Source organism: Diprion similis, chromosome 13 (assembly GCF_021155765.1).
Source record: "Diprion similis isolate iyDipSimi1 chromosome 13, iyDipSimi1.1, whole genome shotgun sequence".
In the NCBI taxonomy this organism is placed as follows: Eukaryota; Metazoa; Arthropoda; class Insecta; order Hymenoptera; family Diprionidae; genus Diprion; species Diprion similis.
In genome coordinates, this window is record NC_060117.1 from 3448150 (window position 1) to 3471607 (window position 23458).

Here is a 23458-nt window from a genome sequence, read left to right on the forward strand (position 1 = left end):
GATTGACGTATATACACTCAAAGTGTATCGATGTAAGTCATTCCAAATTTTCTCCATGTGTAGTGACGCGGAAGCAGCAGTAATATGTTCCACAAGATAAACAATCTTCTTTGCTCGAAATAAATGTGAGATTGTTCATTCTGGTAGTTGAAACAAAACAGAGAGTCACCGACAAAAACGTTCAGTAACATTCGCGCGTTTTTTCTGGCTGTCTGGCCGAATAACTCCGGGAAATCGTGGTCCAATTCCTGACCTTTCAAGACTACAAGTTGAAAAGTCTCAAACAACTGGTTTCAACCTGAGAAAAAGAACTAAATAAAAGAGCACTCGCATACTTAGATAATTCTTATCGGTAGACGAGAAATATTGTTCTATTTGGTATTCGTTTGCTGTCTTTCTTCGGCGATAACTGTTAAGTATATCATACTTCCTTGCGAAGTAAGCCCGAGTGAGGACTGGGAACCAAAATGACGAAAAGCTTACTGACGGAGAAAATAGATCTCGGACAAGATGAACTTAGGTGTCGAACTGTCAGGCGAGAAGGTGAGCATTTCTATTGCCGAAAAGTTTTTTTTTTTTTTTTTCTAGTCATGTGAATCATGTCACTGTCTGTCAGTGTGAAAGCAAGTATGAGAATGACTGGCGTGGGGAAAGGATGCCGAAGCAAGATAGAAGAAACACCATGTTGACGAATCCCGTGAACAAATTCATAGTAAAGTCGATTTATCAAATCTGATATTGTGGGCATACGACACAAAATGAAATGAATCTACGAAACGGGTTATCAAGATATGTGAAAATTTATCGATTGGGCAGGTTCTTTATATTTCACTTGGTGATATAACGATTACGAACACGTGACTGGCAATATGCTATTTAAATTTGCAATTACTTGATAGTAAGACTCTCCTGCATTCATATAAATCTGGAGAATAACGGAGTAATAATGAGAAATATTTTATCCGAGGCATATGTATTCATGTTTATCCCCAAGTAAAGTTTAAAACATTTTCATTTCAAATATTTCAAACATTAATGAGTTCAAATTTGTTCATTTTCTTCTTTTGGCGACAAACTGTGAAAACGTTGCTAAATTGTAAAATTTTCTGTACGTCGATTGACATGGTCCGAGCTCTGATTTTATACGTATTCAGTGAATCATGTATGAATTATCGTTAGGCGGGCGGATATCGCAACGATGGATATTGGCAGTTATGGGATGTTTGGCATCCGCAAATGCTTTTATGATGAGAGGTTGCCTGTCAGTTGCCATCACGGAGATGGTAGCCAAAACTGAAACGTCGAACGATACAAGCTTGGACGATACTTGCCCAGCATCTGAATCAACATTATCGTCGACGTCAAGTTCTAGTGGAACTTACGAATGGAGTGAATACACGCAAGTACGAATCGAATGACTTTTTCGATTATGAAATTAGAAATATTATGAAACAGTCCCAAATTGTCGAATCCTTGATCGGCATTGAAGGCTTTGAAGGCATGTTTATTGTTCGTATATATACTTCTATAAGTTCAATGAAATTTCTCAATACTGAGTGATTTGTGGCAGGAATTGTTTCACATACAGTGACCCTGAGAATTACAGTTCATTAGAGGTTCGTGAATTCTGCGGAATTTAATTAGACACAATGAAATGTCAATAGAATTTTACGAGATTTATTATGATATCAAGGCAAAGTTGGAAGTCTTCATAAAACGTTGCATCATCACATACAACTTGTAATTTTGTAAGACTGTGCAGAATTGCTGTAATACCAACTTCGAAGAACATTGTCACTGCACTTTGAAAATTCATCAACTTTCACAAAGGTTCACGAAACCCACAAACTGATTTAATGGAACGCTTCATACTTCATTGGATTTCACAGGACTCACAAAACTTATTTCAACAACCACATTTTAGGGAATCATTCTATCCAGTTATGCCTGGGGCTACACGGTATCTCAAATACCAGGTGCAATGATGGTCGCCAAGTTTGGAGGCAAATGGCCTCTTGGTATTGGTATCTTGATGGCTGGTGTGCTGACGCTACTGACCCCAAAGATGGTCGAGGCTTATGACGTCACGGGTCTGATAGTCCTCCGTTTCCTGATCGGGATAAGCGGTGGGGTGCTTTTTCCTTCTTTCAGTTTCCTCACAGCACACTGGGCTTCACCAAACGAGCGATCAAAAATTGGCAACACGATAAATTCCGGGGGGATTTTAGGAATAATAATAGCAAACGCACTATCCGGAGTACTTATAGAAAACTTCTCGATCGGTTGGCCGATCGTGTTCTATTTCATCGGAAGCTTCTCTGTGATTTGGTTTCTGGTCTGGACAGTCCTCTGCTACAGCCGACCCGAGGACCACCCCTTCATTACAGATAAGGAGAAGAAACACCTTGCGAAAACCACAATGCAACACAATACTGGTTAAAATATTTCTTTATTTACATTGTGATCGGGGGAGTGCAAAAGGCTTCGTGAACTCATGTGAACTCGACTAACTTGAAATCGGTCAAACCTGAATACGTCATTTGTCATCAATTTACGTCTTTGCGTCCGTTCACAAGATCCGAAGTAAATTCAGGCATATTCGAACTACGAGACTCTTTTTATTTTGGAAGATACGAAGCGATTTGAGGTGAATTAGAGGTATTTTTTCGGATATTTAAGCCTAACTTTGGGTACTTTCAACCCCTTGAAGTCGTGTAAATTGGAACGAAGATGTCAGTTGAGATGAATGAAATAATTTTAATTCACACGCTATTTTTGCGATTCGGAGAGTCACCTAATTTAATGAATCCTTAGCTTCAGACGTACAGCCGTGTTTTTGGACAAGGAACTTCTCGTTTTTCCCATTCGGTTTTGGACAATCAGATTGATCCGACCACATCCTGAAGTTCTCTATACAAAATTTTATTGCTTTGACTACAGGGAAAAAGCACGGAGAGAATCCAGCGATTCCATGGCGACAAATACTTTCCTCCCCACCGTTCTGGGCACTGACGATGGCCAGTGTAAGTCACGATTGGGGTGGCTACGTGTTGTTGACGAATCTCCCAAAGTACTTGAGCAGCGTCCTGAAATATTCAATCCAGTCGAATGGTCTGCTCTCGGCGCTGCCATTCTTGGCCCAATGGCTAGTGAGCAACGCCTCGTCTTGGCTTGCGGATTGGCTAATAAAGGAGGGCAAGCTATCGAGGACAAACGTGCGAAAAATCTTCGTCACGACTGGTGGTCCCGGGATGGCGGTTTTTCTGATCAGTGCATCGTACGCCGGATGCAACCGGACGTTAGTCGTGACGTTCTTCGTCTTGGGAATGGGAATGATGGGCAATTTGATCTCTGTGGTTGTAGTTAACATCGTTGACCTGAGCCCGATCCACGCGGGAACCTTGATGGGCACTATGAACACAGTTACCGGCCTTACGGGTATCGCGGTTCCGTATGCTGTCGGTGTTCTCACACCACACCAAACCCTTTCGGAATGGAGAATTGTCTTCTGGATCACAGTCATTTTATTCTTGACAGCAGGACTGATCTTCGCTATCTGGGGCGATGGTGAAGTTCAGTCCTGGAACCATCCGGACTACGTTGATCGAAAACGGACGAAGGTTGAAAGCGGAGAACAAGCGGATGAAGAAAGGAAATCCCTGGCTTCATAATTCCGAAAGCTTCAGCAAGTTCTTCCGATATCTTAGATCATCTAAATGAAATAGTTTTTTACTATCATTTCACCTGCCAATGTGATTTTTTCCATCTTATTACTGATTTTCAATGTTCACTTACGATTGAACTGTACTTCTGAGAACGACAGAAAGACTTCTTATTTACTACCAACGATTCCGAGACGATAGCTTCTGCAAAATGAACGCAATCAAGGAGTCACAGCACCTTGAGATTTTCAAAACGTCGACTTTTTTGATTTGCTACACTCATTATTTATACATTTTAAAATATTTTATGCGTTCAAACGTGTCAAAATAGCAATTTGAAGTCAGCATGGCAGAAGCGTTCGTTTCAGGTAGCAGGCGAACAAATCCTTGCGTTTTTTCGAAACTTATTCTAAACTGATTTTCGTTTTTTTTTTTTTTTTTTTGATTTCTGATCATAACAATTTTTGTTTTAAATATTCAGTGATCGTGTCAAGGGAAAATTTTTATCTTTCTACCTATTTTTCGACTAACAATATAATGTAACACCTGAAAAAATAAAAAGTGTCCGATCCCTTACGCATATTTGACGCGATATAGAATTCAGATAGAGCGACTTGCCTACGTAGTATCGCTGTGCTAAAAATGCTATTGAAATGTATTCATGAGTGTCGAATGTATAATGAGTTACGCAAATCTCAAACGAAGATTTGTAAAGAAGCGAAGTTGTGGGGGAGGGGGGGGGGGGGTGTATGGAGAAATGGTCAGAGCCTTATGGATTATGGTTAGATATGACAGATATGAAGGTCTGACATTAAGAAGTGAGCGTGTCTGCTGTTACGAGACCTCCTCGTAGAATTCTCAGACGACTGGATTATTACGTCTGGTTACGTCAACATCAAGATTACGTATTCAGTCAATTTTAATGACAAATATAAAACAAGAATAATAACTTACGCGTGGGCCTCTCGATTTGGGTCAAATTATACAATGTTTCATTAGTAATTTTACTCTTGAAGAAAGGATTTAGTTCGAATTGTGTAATAAGGAAAAATAGATTTGGACAATCGTGTATGATGAGAGAAAAAACAACAAATATAAGTAACATGTATAATTATACTGGAATAAATGTATGGTTTTAATCACAAGTTCTTTTTATTAAATTGTTTGTTACGCCGTTTTTCAGGTCTCTGAAATTTTAAATTGAATTACATGCCAATAGGCCGAATTTGTTTTAAAAAATATGACTGCTTATCTTAATTTAAATAATGGACCAAAAAGGTTTATTATTTGGTGAAATCCGTGTTGTGAATAATTTAAATATTAAAATTAAGACTAGACTGGAATTTTAATTGTTGCGGAGTATTCTATTGGATTATTATTATTACGGTTGGCATCTTTTCGCAGAGTGGCTTCCCACGTTTACGGTACGCTATCTCTATGTCGCAAATTTAATACCGAATGTGAGAATCGCGGATGGGAAGAAGAGGTACCAGAATCCGTTTTACCGTGTGAAATTATTTGGAATGAAAAGTCAGATTGTTAGTATTTAAAAAACAAATCGATAGTGAAGTAATATCGTGGTGCGTGTTACTGTAGAATGAGTGACATAAAAAAATAGATTCCTAATACGTTAAATCGTCTAGCAGCTTTATCGAGATATGCGAATCGTTAACAATTGGATAAGGGCTTCGCATTCTAATAGTTAATACCTCGATTAGGAACACGTGGCTGATAATATGTAAGTCAGGTTTACGATTAGCAGGTAGCAAGGCTCTTCCATATAAGCTTTTCCTGCCCGAAAGCCAACAACAGAACTCTATCGAAATTGCATTAATATAACGTATCGAACGTGAGTGAATTTGCATTCGTTAATTGTGTGATTCGTCTGCGGAACCGCAAGAATGTTACTCGGTTGGAAAATTTGCTGTGAGTTGAACCGCCATCAGATACGCCAGGCATTCATTAAAAATCGGTAAGTCACTTATGGCTTAATTTCAGGCAGAAAAGTACAGCAACGATGGGTGTTGGCGTTTATGGGATGTTTAGCAGCCGCGAATACTTTTATGATGAGAACTTGCTTGTCGGTTGCCATCATTGCGATGGTTACCAAGCCAGAATCATCGAACGACACAAGTTCAGACGATACTTGTTCAGCATCCGATTTAACATCGTCGACATCAAGTACCAGCGGCGCTTACGAATGGAGTGAATATACACAGGTTGGAGAAAATTCATTTTTTACAGCATGGGCATTGAAAAGTCCACTTTTTGTGGCAGTTTTCGTTCCGTAAAGTGACGCTTTGTACGGCAGCGAACAAAGTTGCGGAATAAAGTCTTTATTCCGCAGTTTTGATGCGCAGTTCGAAGTGCGCAGCCCAAACTGCCGAATAAAGTAGCTTCGTCGAACAGATCGCGACATAACCTCACTCTTCGTTTTGCTTTTCAATGCCCATACCGTAAAAAATATTGTATGTGGCATGCCCGTAAACCGTTTTTTGGCTCGGATAATCTCAGTACTCGCTTCCGGCTCGCCTTCAGCTCGTCCTGAAATCTTTATCCTTGCCAAAAAAACAGGCGGTTTACGGGCATGCCACATAAATAGCTACTATCTAGTCTCATAACGATTCAATGAATTTTTTGCGGATTATGAAACGTGAAGTAGAACTTCGTATTTCATGGTGTATCATAGAATTTCAACTATATTGATTCAAAACACATCGCAAAACTTGTGGAAGTCCTAAGATTTCATGAGTAGGTACAGTTACTTCACACAATATAATATTTCACGAGATTTTAAGAACTCACTTGAAACTACCGCATTCCAGGGAATCATTCTGTCCAGCTTCTTCTGGGGGTACATGGTGGCTCAAATACCAGGTGGAATAGCAGTGGCTAAATTTGGAGGCAAGTACCCTCTCGGTATTGGCCTTCTATTGGCTGGAGTGTTGACCCTGCTGACCCCAACGGTCGTTGAGGCATACGGTGCAAAGGGTTTGATAGTTCTCCGAATCCTCATGGGACTGAGTGGTGGAGCCATTTACCCTTCGTTCAGTTTTCTCACGGGGCATTGGGCACCGCCGAACGAGCGATCGAAGATTGGCAGCATGATAATGTCGGGATCGCTTCTGGGTACGATAGTGGCAAACGCGCTATCCGGGGTGCTCATAGAAAACTCCTCGATAGGTTGGCCAATCGTGTTCTACTTCTTCGGAGGATTTTCTGTGCTCTGGTTCTGCGCCTGGACTCTCTTCTGCTACAGCCGACCCGAGATCCATCCGTTCATAACCGATGAAGAAAAAAAATACCTCGAGGAAACCATAAACGAGGTGAACACTGGTAAACTACTAGTTCTTAAAATATATCATCGAATATGAATGCAAATGGGTTCATGAATTCACATGATAATCTCAAATGGGTTCAAGCCATTTTGCATAACTTTGTTCAAATTTGATGCCGTCTCTCATCCTGGATTCGTAACCATTCCAATTTTAATACAAATAGAGTCCATTTTTGCATTTTGGTACGCCGAAATGCAACCGTATTTCAAATTTATGAAATTTGAGGGTAGATTCGAAATCGGCACCACGTTTCGCTAAAAAGAGTAAAATTTTTCTTGTCTTTCAAAGAGTTGAGCCAATTTCTACAGTTTGAAGTAAAGTCAAGTATATTCATCAAGACTTGACTGATTTCAAGAGATTTGAAGTGATCTAATCACAAAATTTTTTCATTTCCGATCTACTTGCCTCAGGGAAGCAGGGAAAGAAACAGCCAATTCCATGGCGATGTATACTCTCCTCTCCACCATTCTGGGCACTGGTAGCAGCCAGTTTGAGTCACGACTGGGGCTCCTACGTCATGATAACGAATCTGCCAAAGTACATGAGCAGCGTTCTGAAGTTCTCGGTTCAGTCCAACGGGCTGCTTTCAGCGTTGCCCTTCATGGCCAAGTGGATAGTGAGCAATGCCTCATCCTGGCTTGCAGACTGGCTTATAACGGAGAAAAAGATATCGAGACGGAACGCGCGCAAAACCTTTACCAGCATCGGTGGACTCGGAATGGCGATCTTTCTGATCGGTGCTTCATACGCTGGATGCAGTCGAACGGTGGTCGTGGTTCTTTTCGTCTTGGGAATGGGAGTGTTGGGCAACTTGTTCCCTGGAGTCATGGTGAACAACGTTGACCTGAGCCCTAACCACGCGGAGACCCTGATGGGCATTACGAACACGATAACGTCCCTCGCCAGTATCGCCGCTCCCTACGCAGTCGGCGTCTTAACACCAAATCAGTTTCTTTCGGAGTGGAGAATCGTCTTCTGGATTACATTCGCGTTGTTCTTCACCACGACTCTTATCTTTGACATTTGGGGTGACGCGGAGGTCCAGCCCTGGAACGACTTGGAATCCGTTGACCGTGAGCAGAAGGTGGTTGGTAGTGGAAAACGCAAGGATGAAGAGTGGATGTCGTCAAGTGAATAGCTTAGGCAAGTTTCACGAATTTCTCTTAAATTGTTTTTCATTTATATCTTCGTGTACATTTTATTGAGAAATTAGTTGAGAATGTTGTTGTTTTCCCATCTGTAAAACAATCACAATTTCAAGAAGTAAAAACTGAACAATCCTCCATGCTTATGTGATGGGATATACAATCTAGATTGCGAGTAATTATACAATATGTGATCTGTTCGTTAAGATGTAAAAAGCATGGAAAAAAATGTCAAATAAATTATCGAAAATTAAAATGACGCTCAGGGTGACGCTAATATCTCTTAAATACATATACATATAAGTAACAATAAGTAATTAGCCAACGCAGTTCGTTCGTCATGCCGTACGTTTCAATCTTCCTACACTACCGACTGAGTCATTAATATATTGGCTCGTTCATTCATAATTTTTGTTTGTATAAAATTGGCATGCATGTATACATGTAGAACGTTATCAGTTCTTTGATCACGATGAAAACACAGCCTCTGATTATAATTTGGATTACTTTTCGATATAGAGATTTAAAAAAACAAATTTTAATCACGATGGTGGTGGTTTTGATGTTATAATCGGAAATTGTTGAGCATTATTCTATATCTTAATACGATTAATTACTTTCGTGTCTCACTGAGAGGCTTAGAAAACTAATCCGTAATACGCGATTGCACCATCACCTGCGCAGCTCTGACTATAATTTCAGAATACGTAATACGACACAGTAAAGCTCTAAAGATAAAATAATTCAGCTTTGCTACTAGCAGATTGTCTGAATTGTCTGAGAGTAATCAAGACACATTAAACGCCCAATGTTTGTAAATTTCTTGGATGTTATACGTTATCACGATCACCGTCTTATCCAGACCTTATATTTAGATAATTTATATGCAATAGGTTTTGTAGATAAGAATAAAGAACGCTGATTATTATCAGACGTTTGCAGACAGCTAATTTCCGTCAAATTCAAACCTTTCAATCTCAATCCAAATCACTCTGGGACTTAGACCACCTCTATTATTGACATCAGATCAGTTACCACTCGATTTTTAGCGCCATATTTTATCGGAGTGCTGACATCGAGCCAGAAACAAATTTATTTCGTCGTTTATAGCTGGACTTCAACTGCGGGCACGTGGTCCAAAAATTGCGAGTTGTCCAGTCAAGCCCGACGAGGTCCTTGGACCAACAGTCGATTAATAGATGTGATTGATTATATCCGTGTTTGTAACAATCGATTCCACTCTTGATATGTTACACTAATAAAAACTAAATTTGCGACATGAAGAAGTCATTGAATCATCCTTGTAAGCATCTCACCAAGTAGAGTCAAATGAAAATCGAATATTTCGTTTTAATAATTCAAATCCTGCAAATGTTTTTCTCCGTTACATACCAACTTAAATTAATTTTCTGCCGTACTATTATTTATGACCTTATAAAAAATCTTTTTCAACATATTTTTTGTGCCTGTATTGATACAGCTAAATCTTACGTCATCTGACTTATTTACGCAATTAAAACTCAATCAGTATATCTTTTGCAGATAAAAAATGATCAAAGTGTCGGCGATAAATTCACAAGAGCTCTGCTTAGCAAAACTTGATTTTCACGCAGTCAAGTTTTCTGTGAGTGCCTATATAATAGGCACGATTCTTAAAAATTTCTCCACTGTTCAACGTACGATGTTCAACTTGTGCCGTTTTTGTGTGACTTGTTTTTTTAAGTAAGTGAAATTCTGTCTACTGTACAGGTGTAAAATTGTTTCAAATCATCACCAACCCAACAATTACTTATGATGTTATCTTCGTGGAAGACTTGCTGTGAGTTCAGTCCCTTAGCTCTTTATCATACCTTCGTCAAGGTTTCCAATAACCAATTGTCTACAATAGTAATGTCGATTGGCGTTGAAAAAACCATACTTGCAAGTATAAACAATCGCTTGTGATATCGAAAATCACTTGTACACCCTTTCAGCCAATGTATAGAATTGAATATCTTTATTATACCACTTGAGAAAAATAGCTATTTATGTGGCATGCCTGTAAACCGCCTGTTTTTTTCGCAAGGATAAAGATTTCAGGACGAGCTGAAGGCGAGCCGGAAGCGAGCCGGAAGCGAGTACTGAAATTATCCGACCCAAAAAACAGTTTACAGGCATGCCACATACAATATTTTTTACGGTATGGGCATTGAAAAGCAAAACGAAGAGTGAGGTTATGTCGCGATCTGTTCGACAAAGCTACTTTATTCGCCAGTTTGGGATGCGCACTTCGAACTGCGCATCAAAACTGCGGAATAAAGACTTTATTCCGCAAGTTTGTTCGCTGCCGTATAAAGCGTCACTTTACGGAACAAAAACTGCCATAAAAAGTGGACTTTTCAATGCTCATGCCTTAAAAAAATATTATACGGCACGGATTCAACATGTATCAAAATAATTTTGGTATCTGATCCAGAGCTGTAAGTACGAAAAATGCTTCCCAAATTTGGTTACGTCTATACACGAATATCAATCTGCAGCTTACAACTTCCGAATTACTTTCAGGTGCGAGAATACCACAACGATGGTTATTCGCAGTGATGGGATGTCTGGCGACCACTCTCATATTCTCCATGCGGAATTGCCTGTCAACTGCCATCACCGAGATGGTTATCACCGCTACATCATCGTCCAATAGTACCACTTCAGACGACACCTGTCCATCAACAGAATCCACATCATCGACAACTTCAAGTAGCAGTGGCATTTACGAATGGGATGAATACACACAGGTGAGAAAAAAGGACATCAGGTCTTGATCTAAGGATATACGACAAGGCATTCGAGGGTAAAGAGAAAATTACTACATTTTTAGGGTCTCATTTTATCCAGCTTTTTCTGGGGGCAAGTGATAACTCCAATTCCCGGAGGGATCTTGGCCGACAAATATGGAGGAAAGCAAATCCTGGGTTTCTGTATTTTAACGATATCGATATTCAGCCTACTGACGCCAGTAGTGGTTCAAACATTCGATGCAACGGGCCTGATGGTCCTCCGAGTGCTGATGGGACTATGCTCTGGAATATTTTTTCCTGCCTTGAATTCTCTCATATCTCAATGGGCACCCCCCCAAGAAATATCAAAGATTGACGCTCTAGTGTTATCCGGAATACAAATCGGAACGGTACTTGGTAGTGCGCTATCTGGGTTTCTGATTGGCTATTCGTCAATAGGATGGCCGATAGTGTTCTACGTTTTCGGGGCAATTGGTTTACTCTTCTACCCATTTTGGATTCTGCTGTGCTACGACAAGCCCGACACTCACCCATTCATCAGTGAGAAGGAACAGAACTACCTTGACGTCTCGACCAGCGACCAGCGGCATAAAAGAACCATCCAAGTCCCCTGGAGGCACATACTGACATCAAGATCAGTCTGGGCTCTCCTGTTCGGAAGAGTAGGTTATTCTTGGGGCCTTTACACGATGGTCACGAACCTGCCAAAGTACATGAAGAGCATTCTAAAGTTCTCCATCCAGACAAACGGACTTCTGACCGCTTTTCCATACGTCATACTTTTCTTCGTCAGTAATGGAACAGCCTGGCTTGCAGACTGGCTGATAAAGGCTGGCAAACTGTCTTGTAAAAATATGCGAAAAATTTTTATGACTATTGCTTCCGTTGCAGCAGCTGTCTTTATGATCGCGGCGTCCTACGCTGGCTGCGACCGCGTACTCGTCGTCGTCTGCTTCACAGCTGGTATCGGCGTCATGGGGCTCTTTTACCCCAGTGTTATAGTGAACCAGCTTGATCTCGCTCCGAATTATTGTGGCTCAATAGTCGCTTTAGCAGACACTGTCACATCTTTGCTAGCAATTCTTGCACCCTACATGGTCGGTGTTCTAACTCCGAATCAGACATTGCCGGAGTGGAGAATCATCTTCTGGATCACATTCGCACTTTACGTTGTCTCTGTTACGATGTACAATATATGGGCCGACGGGGAGGTTCAATACTGGAACGATCCCGACTTTCGGGACAATCCAATTCATAAAAAGAAAATGCGCGTCAACCCAAATGTCTCTGCATCCGGATAACTGTAGTAATCGACTCATCGCCATTCGATAGATTCGCATTTTATTAGTTAAATGACTTTGTGTTTTTCTAAGACTTATTGTTAGTGCACGCATCGCCATAAAAACTACAAACAAGCCCCGTCGTCATTGAATTCATTTTATACTTTGCACATATGCTCCATTAAAACAAAGTGTAGATAGTAACATCATAGTCTGATAAATTGAATGCTTATTAGAATACTCTTGCTCACTATTCTGTCGTACCCACTTATGTTTCTTATCATATGTTTGTACTTTTATCCCATACTCTTAATATATGTTTATACGTACCTCAAGTTCCTTATTACTCGTCCAATAGCGTAAATGAAAGAGATCCAACAAAGCTATACCAAATCCTTTGTATGTTTGTATTTATGTCTTGAAAAGTCGTACAATATTCTTCATTAATATTCCAAATTTTTCATTCCCTATCTACTTTTGTGCCTCATATTTTAAATAAAATTTATAGTTGTTGACTAAGAATTCCTTAAAATTATCTCACGTCCTCATTCACGTATGTACAGGATACTGCGATAGATTGGAAGATTCGAGGTAGCAGCATCTGCAGTCAAAGACGATTCTGAAATACATATAAGAAATTTATCACGATACCATTTGTTAATTAATTTTACAAAATTTCAGAATTAATACTATTCAGGGATATGATCGAGTGATTGAATCTGCAAAATTCATCTCATCGTATTCTAAGATATACAATACACGCATATATCCAGGTTATTTGTAACAATAAAGAGTTCAATCAAGTGTTCGCTGATTAGTATTCACCGTTGAATCATTACATTAGATAGCAAAATCATATTTAATATACGGAAGATAATTCATTATTACAATAATTCATTCACAATTTTCAATACAGTCTCAACGCCTGTCTCCGTCTTATAAAAAACGTGAGATCTCTCTCAATCACTTGAAAAAATATTTTGTTAAAATGAGTATAATCCAGTCTCACGCTATGTTATACACAAGCTACAGGTCTGACTGTTTAAACTAACAATGTCACGAAATAGTAGGTCAGATATGACTTGGAATTGACTATCCTGAAATGACTTGGGAGACGCGTTTATTTACCTCGTTCAGGTGTTCAAACACAGCGGAGTTGGGTTGTACGAATCATAGTTTTCACAAGACGAACCCCGTACTTGGCGTCTGACGAGAGTTTGTGGCCATGGTGAAAACGCTTGGTGAAATCTGTCGCCAGCTCTCCGTCTATAACCAGTTCGTATCAGAGATCAGCTGTGTGTTTCATGTTCTGTCTACTGTCACAGAATCATATCTGTGTGTACTCTATGGATTTTCTCGCTTATCTGAGGCTCGGTCGTCCAGCCGATCTCTGACGATAGCAATAAGTATCTCGTTGAGTATTAATCAAACATAATCATCATCTCACTCACTTCTGTCCTTCGTCGCTAATTCGTGGAGCTTATGTTGAGGATCTAGTATCTTTCACCATCTCTCTGAATAAGTCCTGATGCATTACGTATCCCCACAGATAAGGCACAACCTATTGGAGTTGCAATCTGGAAATGATATTTTTATGAAGCAGTGGGGGTTTTAATCGTGACTGTTTTATATTTGCTCCACGTATAACAGATCTCCAAAAGTTTCTTCAACACTCACGGAGGTCTTACGAAGTGTCAAATACCGAAACCACAACCATACCGTGTAGTTTTTCTGGACAAATATTGTATAGAATATTTTATGAACCAAGTGTAAAGAAGGCAATGTTATCCTCGTGGAAGGTTTGCTGTAAGTTGAATTGCGGTTATTTTTCAAAATAGAGAACTTTTAAATGAAATATGTGATAAAGTAATGATTTAATCGTATTTTCGTTTGAAAAATGGTGAAGATTTCATATAAAAATATATTCTTGTGATGGATGTGCTGGTACTAATGATTGTTTGTAACATGTCCAAAAGTACTGTGAGAGCTTGGGCTAAGCATTTTGAATAACTTGAGAAGCGGTATTGTTGGAGTGGATAGTGATCAGTTCATCGTTGTCCCAGTAAATAATCGATTTGCAATTTTTGTGAATATACATCTGCTCCTTGCGATTGTCGCCTTATCTTTAGGTGCAAGAGTGCCGCAACGATGGATAGTACCGGTGATGTTGTGTTTGGCAATGACGGCCTTGTACACGATGCGAATTTCCTTGTCAATCGCGATCACGCAGATGGTTGCCGCGGTGGAATCATCATCGAATGGTACCAGTTCAGACGAGACTTGCCCACCTCTGGAGTCAACATCATCGAGCACAAGCGCTAGTGGCACTTATCAGTGGGACGAATACACGCAGGTGAGAATTGATATTCGCGTTTTGGTTATGAGCTGCACCATAGAAATGATTGACGTACCGAAAAAAGAGTCAATATTTAATCCCGCAGCCTTCGGATCACGTTCGTCGCGTGTAAATCGAAGTCAAAAGTATGAATAAATTACAAGGATCGTATCCCAGGTCGATTTTATTTCTTTCGTAATATATTATAGTGAACTAGAAACTAAGAGACATCCATTTTTTTTTTTTGATCTACCATTAAACGCTTCGAGGGGGTGAAACCGCCCTTCAGAGTAAGGCATGTCAAGAGGCAATTTTGAAATTGTACCCACAAGAACATAATATTTTTAACCAATCCAACTGGAAAAGTTTTCCCATAACGAGAAATGAGAAATCTAATGTTCTCAAATGAAGTAAAAAAAAAGCTGCCTCATCGCCCATTGCCGTACCTTACTTTGGAGGGTAGTTTCACGCACTTAAAGCGTTTGATGGCAGATAAAAAAAAATGTCGCCAAGTTTTTAGTCTACTATCACATATTCCACAAGAAATCAAATCAGAGACATCGACCTGAGATACCTTCCTTGTTAATGGAAGTGATGAATGTACTGACGTAACATTGCAGGGAATCATTCTGTCAAGTTTCTACTGGGGTTACCTGATCAATCAGATCCCAGGAGGGATATTGGCGGACAAGTATGGAGGAAAGACGGTCGCAGGACTGAGCGTTCTAACATCAGCAATACTGACCCTCTTAATACCAGTGATTGTCGAAGCCTTTGGCGCTACGGGGCTGATAGTTATTCGATTCCTCGTGGGATTGGGTTCAGCATCTATAGTCCCTGCGGTGGGTGTCCTGATATCTCGGTGGGCTCCGCCTCACGAGAGGTCAAAGATGGACGCCTTGGCTTTGTCCGGAATCCAAGTCGGAACTGTGATCGGAAATGCATTATCCGGGGTTTTGATTAGTTACTCGTCAATTGGATGGCCGATAGTATTCTACGTTTATGGAGGCCTCGGTATGCTTTGGTACCCGATCTGGATGATGCTTTGCTACAACAATCCCGACGTCCATCCATTCATAACCGAAACCGAGAAGGAATACTTGCAGATATCTATGAAAGAGCACATGCGTCGAAAGCCTGGACCGATTCCTTGGAAGTTCATCCTGACATCGGTTCCAGTGTGGGCTATGTTGGCCGGGCGAGTGGGTTACTCCTGGGGATTTCATGTAATGGTCACTGACTTGCCGAAGTACATGAACAGCGTCCTCAAGTTTTCCATCAAAGCTAACGGCTTCCTGACGGCTCTACCCTACCTCGTACTATGGTTTGTAAACATTGGTTCATCCTGGGTAGCCGACTGGCTAATAAAGAGCGGGAAAGTCTCACGTACAAACGTACGGAAAATTTTCATGACCATCGCCTCGATGAGCACAGCAGTCTTCATAGTTGCGGCATCCTACGCCGGTTGCAATCGCGCACTTGTCATTGTCTTTTTCACGATCGGAGTCGGCTCCATGGGACTCTTTTACCCCAGTGCGATGGTAAATTCACTTGACCTCGCCCCAAACTACTCTGGTACCGTGACTGCCGTGGGGGGCGTCATGTTATCTCTTGTCGCGATTTTAGCACCTTACGTGGTCGGCGTAATCACGCCTAACCAAACCTTGTCCGAGTGGAGAATTGTATTCTGGATCACGTTCGTTGTCTACTTCGTTACTCTTCTGGTCGTCGACGTGTGGGCAGATGGCGAGGTTCAACACTGGAACAATCTGAATCCCCAGAGCCGTCACCAGGATGAGGTCAAAAACGAAACTCGAACCACCGACAAGGTGCCTTCGTCTACATGACCTGACCAATTGACATCAACTCATTTATATGTACAGTATCAGATGCTCGATAAGTTGTTGTGTGAAATTTTAAAGCGATAGTTGATCGTGCATGGTCATATTGTTTATGGCTTTTACCTTGGCGTGTACTTGCCTTAATTCATTATATTCAGGCTGCTACATGATAAGCAGGATGATGTGAAGCATAATTAAACTCATGATGGAAACCTTTCATGTTACGAATCTGTGAATTCTTGTGTAACTCTTTTTGTGTCTCTATAAGATCACCCAAGATTATTATCAGTATACGTACACGATCGAATAATTTCGCGTCTTAAATCCTTGCGAAGGATACGCTACCGAAAAAGTCCAGGTTCATGACTGACTTACCAGACATACACTGCCAACACTGTAAATTTTTTTATTATTTTTTTTTTTTTCAATATTAGACATTATGTAATTAACAGTACCAAATGATTGAAAACGCAATTGAGCGAAAAATAATTACAGCACAGCGTCCGTTTTACGTAGGCTTGAAGAAGACGTGGATGCTAAATTTTCCCTTAAGCCCAGCTCTACAAGTTAAAAAATGACGGCGACATGAATTTTTCAAAAGATGATAAATTTTCTGGTTTTTCCGAGTTCTTTCCGTTAAAAATTATCCGATTGGGTCGACCGATCGCTCATTTTGTTCGTATTTCAATTACCTACAACTTGTCTTGCGATGCCATTACGATTGATGCAATAGTTTTCATGTTATAAACGAAAAACTAAAAAAAGTTCCATATTTTTCTTATAAATGTCCGTTTCCTGCTGGTGTTTATGTCAAAAATCACTATTACTGTAAGCTTTATTGCTTGGCCTATTATGAAACACGCGTCAAGATACGCCCGTCTGCACTCGCTCACTGCCGAAACTGATCTGCCCAAATTCGCGCGCTTGCGACTATCGGCGCGTGCAAATGGCACTCGCCTGCCCCCTGGTGGTTAGCACTGAAACTATATTCTAACTATGCACTGCGTCTTTAACCACACCAGCAGATCGCCAAAGGCGCGAGCATTGATAAAACACTTTAACTGTGACGTTTCCTCGTTATCGATGTGGAACATTGAAGCAATTTTTGTATTTTCAAGAAAATTGTCCATCGAATATTGAAAACCATAGAAAATAAAATTTGAGAAGTAAGAAACTCGTATTCCTAATTTGATATCATGAATACTCGTACTTGGCGTCCAACTTAGTTTACGTTGTCAGCACACTGAAATTGACGGGGACAGCATTCACACCTAAATGACGCGAATGATAAGGAACAGCTGGTTCTAAAATCTAGATCCGTGACAAATCATTCCTCATTTATTCACATATTACTCAACTATATCGAAAGTTGTAATTAACGATCACTTTAAAAGTCACCAGATAACAAAATTACCGCGAGTACTATTATTAGTATCACTACTGTCAAGTTGTTCGAACTTCCGGCTAACTACAATAAAGCTGTATGTGTAATGGACTTACTTAAAACCCTTTCTAACTCACCGATCATCGATTTGTTTTTATCTTTACTTTTTAAATAATATATCAGTGACCATCGCAATGCAGTTATTTTCTCTAACGACAGACGTAATGATTTACGTAAATAATCCTGATCAACTACCATTAACTGCCAGGGTTATGAGGAGAGATAACGTCCCACTTCAGGGGATTACTCTTGTTCTTTTTTATATTACCTGATCACGGCACGTCACAGCAAAGACTCGTTATCAGTCATTTAGATAAAATAATATAAGATTTGGTCGATTCAATGCCAAGGTCATCAGATGCACATCCATTTTTTATAAAGCATTGTATTCTGAAAAAAAAAATAATTTACAGCCTGGAATGAAGATCCAAGACCATAAATCTGCAATGTATAATTTTATTTTCACCCACTCAAAGATTATTCTGGATCACATTCGTAGCCAAGTTTGTTGCGGTGTTGATTTACGATTTGTGAGCCAGTGGCGAGGTCCAGTACTGGAATGATCCTGACTTTTGGAAATGTATGAATTTTTTTTTCACATATGCATTTTACACGAATCAACTCTACATTTTTTTCGCTACAGTGCGGAGCACGTTGGTCTTTAATCAGTCCTTCATTTTGCTGATAAGACGACAAAAGCTGGTTGTATGACGACTTTAACAATCTAATTTACGAAATTAAATTGCAATCCTGATGAAAATCAAGCAATCATCATATTATTTAAATTTCGATGGAAATTCATTGGTATTCAATACGGCTAAATGATGGTCGGATATTTTTGAGAAAATTGTTCCTCGGAATAGAAGAGGCTCTAATTTTCTCAATTCTCTGGGTTTCCGACAGTGTAGTACTGAACACTTATGTATCCCCACTGATAAGGCACAACATAATTGCTAGCGATAACTGCTCTGGAGTTCCAATCAAAAAATTGCATTTTTGTTGAATGGTGGGGGTTTTATTGGTAAGGATTTTGAATTTACTGCACATATAAGTGATCCACAAGAGTTTCTTGAACGCTTACGGAGTTCTGACGAACTTTCAAACAAGGAAACTACCAACATAACGTGCAGTTTTTCTGGACAAATATTGTATAGAATATTTTATCGGCCAAGTGTAAAGAAGGCAATGTTATCCTCGTGGAAGGTTTGCTGTAAGTTGAATTGCGGTTATTTTCGAAAATAAAGAACTTTTAAATGAAATGTGTGATCAGGTAATAATTTGATTGTATTTCCGTTTAAAAAAATTATGAAGATTTCAAATAAAAAGATATTGTAGTAATAGATATGCTGATAGAAATGATTATTTTTTACTATGTCCGGAAGTACTGCGAAAACTAGTACCAAGTCTTTTGATTAACTTGAGAAGCGGTATTATTGCAGTGGATAGTTATCAATTCATCGTTGTCCCATTAAATGATCGATTTGCAATTTTTGTGAATATACATCTGCTTCTTGCGACTTTTGCCTTATCTTTAGGTGCAAGAGTGCCGCAACGATGGATAATAGCAGTGATGTCGTGTTTGGCAATGACCACCGCGTACGCGATGCGAATTTCCTTGTCAATCGCGATCACGCAGATGGTTGCCGCGGTGGAATCATCATCGAATAGTACAAGTTCAGACGAGACTTGCCCATCTCTGGAGTCAACATCATCGAGCACAAGCGCTAGTGGCACTTATCAGTGGGACGAATACACGCAGGTGAGAATTGAAATTCGTGTTTTGGTTATGAGCTGTACCATCGAAATGATTAACTTACTGAAAAAAGAGTCAATATTTAATCCCGCAGCCTTCGGATCACGTTCGTCGCGCGTAAATCGAAGTCGAAAGTATGAATTAATTACAAGGATCGTATCCCAGATTGATTTGATTTCTTTCGTAATATGTTATAGTAGACTAAAAACTAAGAGACGTGCATTTTGTTCAATTTAATTAAACGCTTTGAGGGCGTGAAACTACCCTCCAAAGTAAGGCATGTCAAGGGGTGATTTTGAAATTGTACCGACAAGAACATGATATTTTTAGCCAATCCAACTGGAAAAGTTGTCCCATAACAAGAAATGAAAAATCTAATGTTCTCAAATAAAGTAAAATAAAAAACTGCCACATCACCCCTTGACATGCCTTACTTTGGAGGGTAGTTCACACCCTCATAGCATTGGATGGCAGATAAAAAAAGGCGTAGTTTAGTTTTTAGTCTGCTATTAGATAACATTACAAAAGAAATCAAATCGAAGACATCGACCTGGGATACCTTCCTTGTTGGTGGAAGTGATGAATGTACTGACGTAACATTGCAGGGAATCATTCTGTCGAGTTTCTACTGGGGTCACCTGATCAATCACATTCCAGGAGGGATATTGGCAGACAAGTATGGAGGAAAGTCGGTCGCAGGACTGAGCGTTCTGATACCAGCAATACTGACCCTCTTAATACCAGTGATCGTCGAAGCCTTCGGCGCTACGGGGTTGATAGTTATTCGGTTCCTGGTAGGATTGGGTTCAGGATCTCTAGTCCCTGCGGTGGGTGCCCTGATATCTCGGTGGGCTCTGCCTCACGAGAGGTCAAAGATGGACGCCTTGGCTTTGTCCGGAATCCAAGTCGGAACTGTGATCGGAAATGCATTATCCGGGGTTTTGATTAGTTACTCGTCAATCGGATGGCCGATAGTATTCTACGTTTATGGGGGCCTCGGTATCCTTTGGTACCCGATCTGGATGATGCTCTGCTACAACAACCCCGACGTCCATCCATTCATAACCGAAACCGAGAAGGAATACTTGCAGAAATCGATGAAAGAGCATATGCGTCGAAAGCCTGGACCGATTCCTTGGAGGTTCATCCTGACATCGGTTCCAGTATGGGCTATGCTTGTCGGGCGAGCGGGTTACTCCTGGGGATTTTATATGTTGGTCACTGACTTGCCGAAGTATATGAACAGCGTCCTCAAGTTTTCCATCAAAGCTAACGGCTTCCTGACGGCTCTACCCTACCTCGTACTATGGTTTGTAAACATTGGTTCATCCTGGGTAGCCGACTGGCTAATAAAGAGCGGGAAAGTCTCACGTACAAACGTACGGAAAATTTTCATGACCATCGCCTCGATGAGCACAGCAGTCTTCATAGTTGCGGCATCCTACGCCGGTTGCAACCGCGCACTTGTCATTGTCTTTTTCACGATCGGAGTCGGCTCCATGGGCCTCTTTTACCCCAGTGCGATGGTAAATTCACTTGACCTCGCCCCAAACTACTCTGGTACCGTGACTGCCGTGGGAGGCGTCATGTTATCTCTTGTTGCGATTTTAGCGCCTTACGTGGTCGGTGTAATCACGCCTAACCAAACCTTGTCTGAGTGGAGAATCGTATTCTGGATCACGTTCGTTGTCTACTTCGTTACTCTTCTGGCCTTTGACGTGTGGGCAGATGGCGAGGTTCAACACTGGAACGATCTGAATCCCCAGACCCGTGACCAGGATGAAGTCAATAACGAAACTCGAACCACCGACGAGGTGCCTTCGTCTACATGACCTGACCAATCGACGCCAACTCATTTTTATGTACAGTGCTAGATGCTCGATAAATTGTTGGCAGAAATTTTATAGCGATAGCTTGTTGTGCATGATTATATTGTTCGTGACTTTGACCTTGGCGTGTGTTTGTCTCAATTCATCATATACTAGCTGTTACGTGATAATGAGGATAATGTGAAGCATAATTAAGCTAATAATGGAGCTCTTTCACATCATGAATCTACAAATTCTTCTGGAGCTCTTTTTGTGCCTCGATCAGATCACTCAAGATTAATGTATTTATACGTACACGATCGAACTATTTCGTGTTTTAAATCCTTGCGAAGGATACGCTAGTGAAGAAGTTCAGTGAATATGAAAGAGAACCAAATTTCTAGTGGTTCTACGATTAGATCACAATTGGTTTCTGTACAACGAAACTTTCTCAGATTGAAAAACAGTTTCCGGCGATAATCGAATCATCGCACAAGAAACACCAAAATTTTCTCATTTATTAGTAAGGTCAGTTTTTGTAGCACTTCTGTCTTTTGTCGATATGATTAACGAATGCTTAGCCGATTTTATGACCGACTTATCAGACGCGCATGTGTCACCTCACAGATAAAAGACTAATATGCACTCATAATAGGAATCTACATCATTTAATACATCAGTTTTCGAGTTACTTTCAATCACTTGTATAAGCTTCTCTCGTCGTGAGTTCCATTTTCCTTGCATGGAAATTACTTGTTCCGCACTTCAATTATGGTAATTTAAAACTTTTATTAATAAATGTTCTACTTATACACGTCAATTTTAATTATCAACAGATAATTCAGAACTGATTACTCAGTGAGTCGGATAATGCAGCAATCAATGCAATTAATTATACTAACAGGCCGCTGGCGTTATGCTTCACAAAATTAGCTTATCATTAAGCTATACGTCATTCCTCGATTTCTCTAAGCCATTTGCTCTCGAAAGAATGTTTTCCGATACTATCACCTTCAATGACGATCTAGACGGAACAGTTTTTAAATGGCAACTTTTCCCTCGAGATTTACAAATAATATCTTTCAATTAGGTGATTTTAAATGTTTAAAAAAAATTCTTGAACTACGTATAACCGCGAGTATCTTTCTTTGTGGGCTAGTAAAGCAAATGGCTTTTCATTCTAAAGTAAAAATTTTTCATTTTCTCACGATTCTAGTAAAAACTTTTACAACCGACTACTTCTATAACCGACTTACAATACTTACAATCTAGGTTTCTACATAGATGAAAGAATGAGCGCTTTTGATAAAATAGAACTCGATAAAATCAGCTCTTCACGTGCAATTGTACTACTGAAACTAAGCTGTATATTACAGTTCACATTGCACTTAAATGAAGCCACATTGTAAACAAGTTGCCACAAAGATACTTATATAATTGGTACCCGTAAACCAAGGTGACTGCAGCATATGCATTTTGTATTTGTTTCTCATAGCGATCTACAGAACGATGTAAATAAAGCATCATCATTATCATAATCAAGTGCCCGATTATTTAGAATTACCCTATTTCCCACCTCCACTCCGTTACACTAATAAAACAATTCAACTGTGACTTTTGGTACAGTCCTCGTTATCGATGTGGATCGTTGAAGCAATCTTTGTGTTGTCAAAAAAATTGCCTATTCAATATTCAAAAGCTTGAAAAAATTGAACTTCAGAAGCAAGAAACTCGTTATAAGCATCGGGACAACTGTTCACACCTAAATGACGCGACTGATTGGGAACAGTTGGTTCTAAAATCTACACCCGTGTCAAATCATTCCTCAATTACACATATATTACTCAACTATATTGAAAGTTGTAATTAACGATCGCTTTAAAAGTCACCAGATAACAAAATTACCACGAGTACTATTATTAGTATCACTACTGTCAAGTTGTCCGAACTTTCGGCTAACTACAATAAAGCTGTATGTGTGATTGACTTACTTAAAACCCTTTCTAACTCACCGATCATCGATTTGTTTTTGTCTTTACTTTTTAAATAATATATCAGTGACCATCGCATTGCAGTTA

The 23458-nt window shown here is 40.0% G+C and overlaps 5 protein-coding genes across 5 annotated transcripts; all 5 read left to right on the plus strand.

Moving 5' to 3' along the window:
* Positions 1 to 440: 440 nt before the first annotated feature.
* LOC124413977 (putative inorganic phosphate cotransporter) lies at positions 441 to 3689 on the plus strand. Its single transcript, XM_046894809.1, has 4 exons — positions 441 to 543; positions 1180 to 1403; positions 1925 to 2435; positions 2941 to 3689. The coding sequence occupies exons 1-4, from the start codon at positions 468 to 470 to the stop codon at positions 3669 to 3671; spliced, it is 1542 nt and encodes a 513-aa protein (XP_046750765.1). The 5' UTR covers positions 441 to 467; the 3' UTR covers positions 3672 to 3689.
* Positions 3690 to 5499: 1810 nt separating this feature from the next.
* On the plus strand, positions 5500 to 8156 carry LOC124413975 (putative inorganic phosphate cotransporter). The gene is made up of 4 exons (XM_046894807.1): positions 5500 to 5588; positions 5661 to 5881; positions 6488 to 6998; positions 7411 to 8156. The coding sequence occupies exons 1-4, from the start codon at positions 5564 to 5566 to the stop codon at positions 8136 to 8138; spliced, it is 1485 nt and encodes a 494-aa protein (XP_046750763.1). The 5' UTR covers positions 5500 to 5563; the 3' UTR covers positions 8139 to 8156.
* Positions 8157 to 9939: 1783 nt separating this feature from the next.
* On the plus strand, positions 9940 to 12220 carry LOC124414225 (putative inorganic phosphate cotransporter). The gene is made up of 3 exons (XM_046895202.1): positions 9940 to 9964; positions 10690 to 10916; positions 11000 to 12220. The coding sequence occupies exons 1-3, from the start codon at positions 9940 to 9942 to the stop codon at positions 12218 to 12220; spliced, it is 1473 nt and encodes a 490-aa protein (XP_046751158.1).
* Positions 12221 to 13980: 1760 nt separating this feature from the next.
* On the plus strand, positions 13981 to 16381 carry LOC124414226 (putative inorganic phosphate cotransporter). Its single transcript, XM_046895203.1, has 3 exons — positions 13981 to 14005; positions 14329 to 14552; positions 15155 to 16381. Exons 1-3 carry the CDS (start codon positions 13981 to 13983, stop codon positions 16379 to 16381), a joined length of 1476 nt encoding a protein of 491 aa, XP_046751159.1.
* Positions 16382 to 19004: 2623 nt separating this feature from the next.
* Positions 19005 to 21404, plus strand: LOC124414227 (putative inorganic phosphate cotransporter). The gene is made up of 3 exons (XM_046895204.1): positions 19005 to 19029; positions 19355 to 19578; positions 20178 to 21404. The coding sequence occupies exons 1-3, from the start codon at positions 19005 to 19007 to the stop codon at positions 21402 to 21404; spliced, it is 1476 nt and encodes a 491-aa protein (XP_046751160.1).
* Positions 21405 to 23458: the final 2054 nt, after the last annotated feature.

Coding starts and splice junctions, on each gene's coding strand:
- LOC124414227 (XM_046895204.1), top strand. CDS start 19,005: ATGTTATCCTCGTGGAAGGTTTGCT. Junction 19,030..19,354: donor ATCCTCGTGGAAGGTTTGCT/GTAAGTTGAATT, acceptor CCTTATCTTTAG/GTGCAAGAGTGCCGCAACGA. Junction 19,579..20,177: donor AGTGGGACGAATACACGCAG/GTGAGAATTGAA, acceptor GTAACATTGCAG/GGAATCATTCTGTCGAGTTT.
- LOC124414226 (XM_046895203.1), top strand. CDS start 13,981: ATGTTATCCTCGTGGAAGGTTTGCT. Junction 14,006..14,328: donor ATCCTCGTGGAAGGTTTGCT/GTAAGTTGAATT, acceptor CCTTATCTTTAG/GTGCAAGAGTGCCGCAACGA. Junction 14,553..15,154: donor AGTGGGACGAATACACGCAG/GTGAGAATTGAT, acceptor GTAACATTGCAG/GGAATCATTCTGTCAAGTTT.
- LOC124413977 (XM_046894809.1), top strand. CDS start 468: ATGACGAAAAGCTTACTGACGGAGAAAATAGATCTCGGACAAGATGAA. Junction 544..1,179: donor TCGAACTGTCAGGCGAGAAG/GTGAGCATTTCT, acceptor AATTATCGTTAG/GCGGGCGGATATCGCAACGA. Junction 2,436..2,940: donor CACAATGCAACACAATACTG/GTTAAAATATTT, acceptor CTTTGACTACAG/GGAAAAAGCACGGAGAGAAT.
- LOC124414225 (XM_046895202.1), top strand. CDS start 9,940: ATGTTATCTTCGTGGAAGACTTGCT. Junction 9,965..10,689: donor ATCTTCGTGGAAGACTTGCT/GTGAGTTCAGTC, acceptor AATTACTTTCAG/GTGCGAGAATACCACAACGA. Junction 10,917..10,999: donor AATGGGATGAATACACACAG/GTGAGAAAAAAG, acceptor CTACATTTTTAG/GGTCTCATTTTATCCAGCTT.
- LOC124413975 (XM_046894807.1), top strand. CDS start 5,564: ATGTTACTCGGTTGGAAAATTTGCT. Junction 5,589..5,660: donor ACTCGGTTGGAAAATTTGCT/GTGAGTTGAACC, acceptor GCTTAATTTCAG/GCAGAAAAGTACAGCAACGA. Junction 6,999..7,410: donor CATAAACGAGGTGAACACTG/GTAAACTACTAG, acceptor TACTTGCCTCAG/GGAAGCAGGGAAAGAAACAG.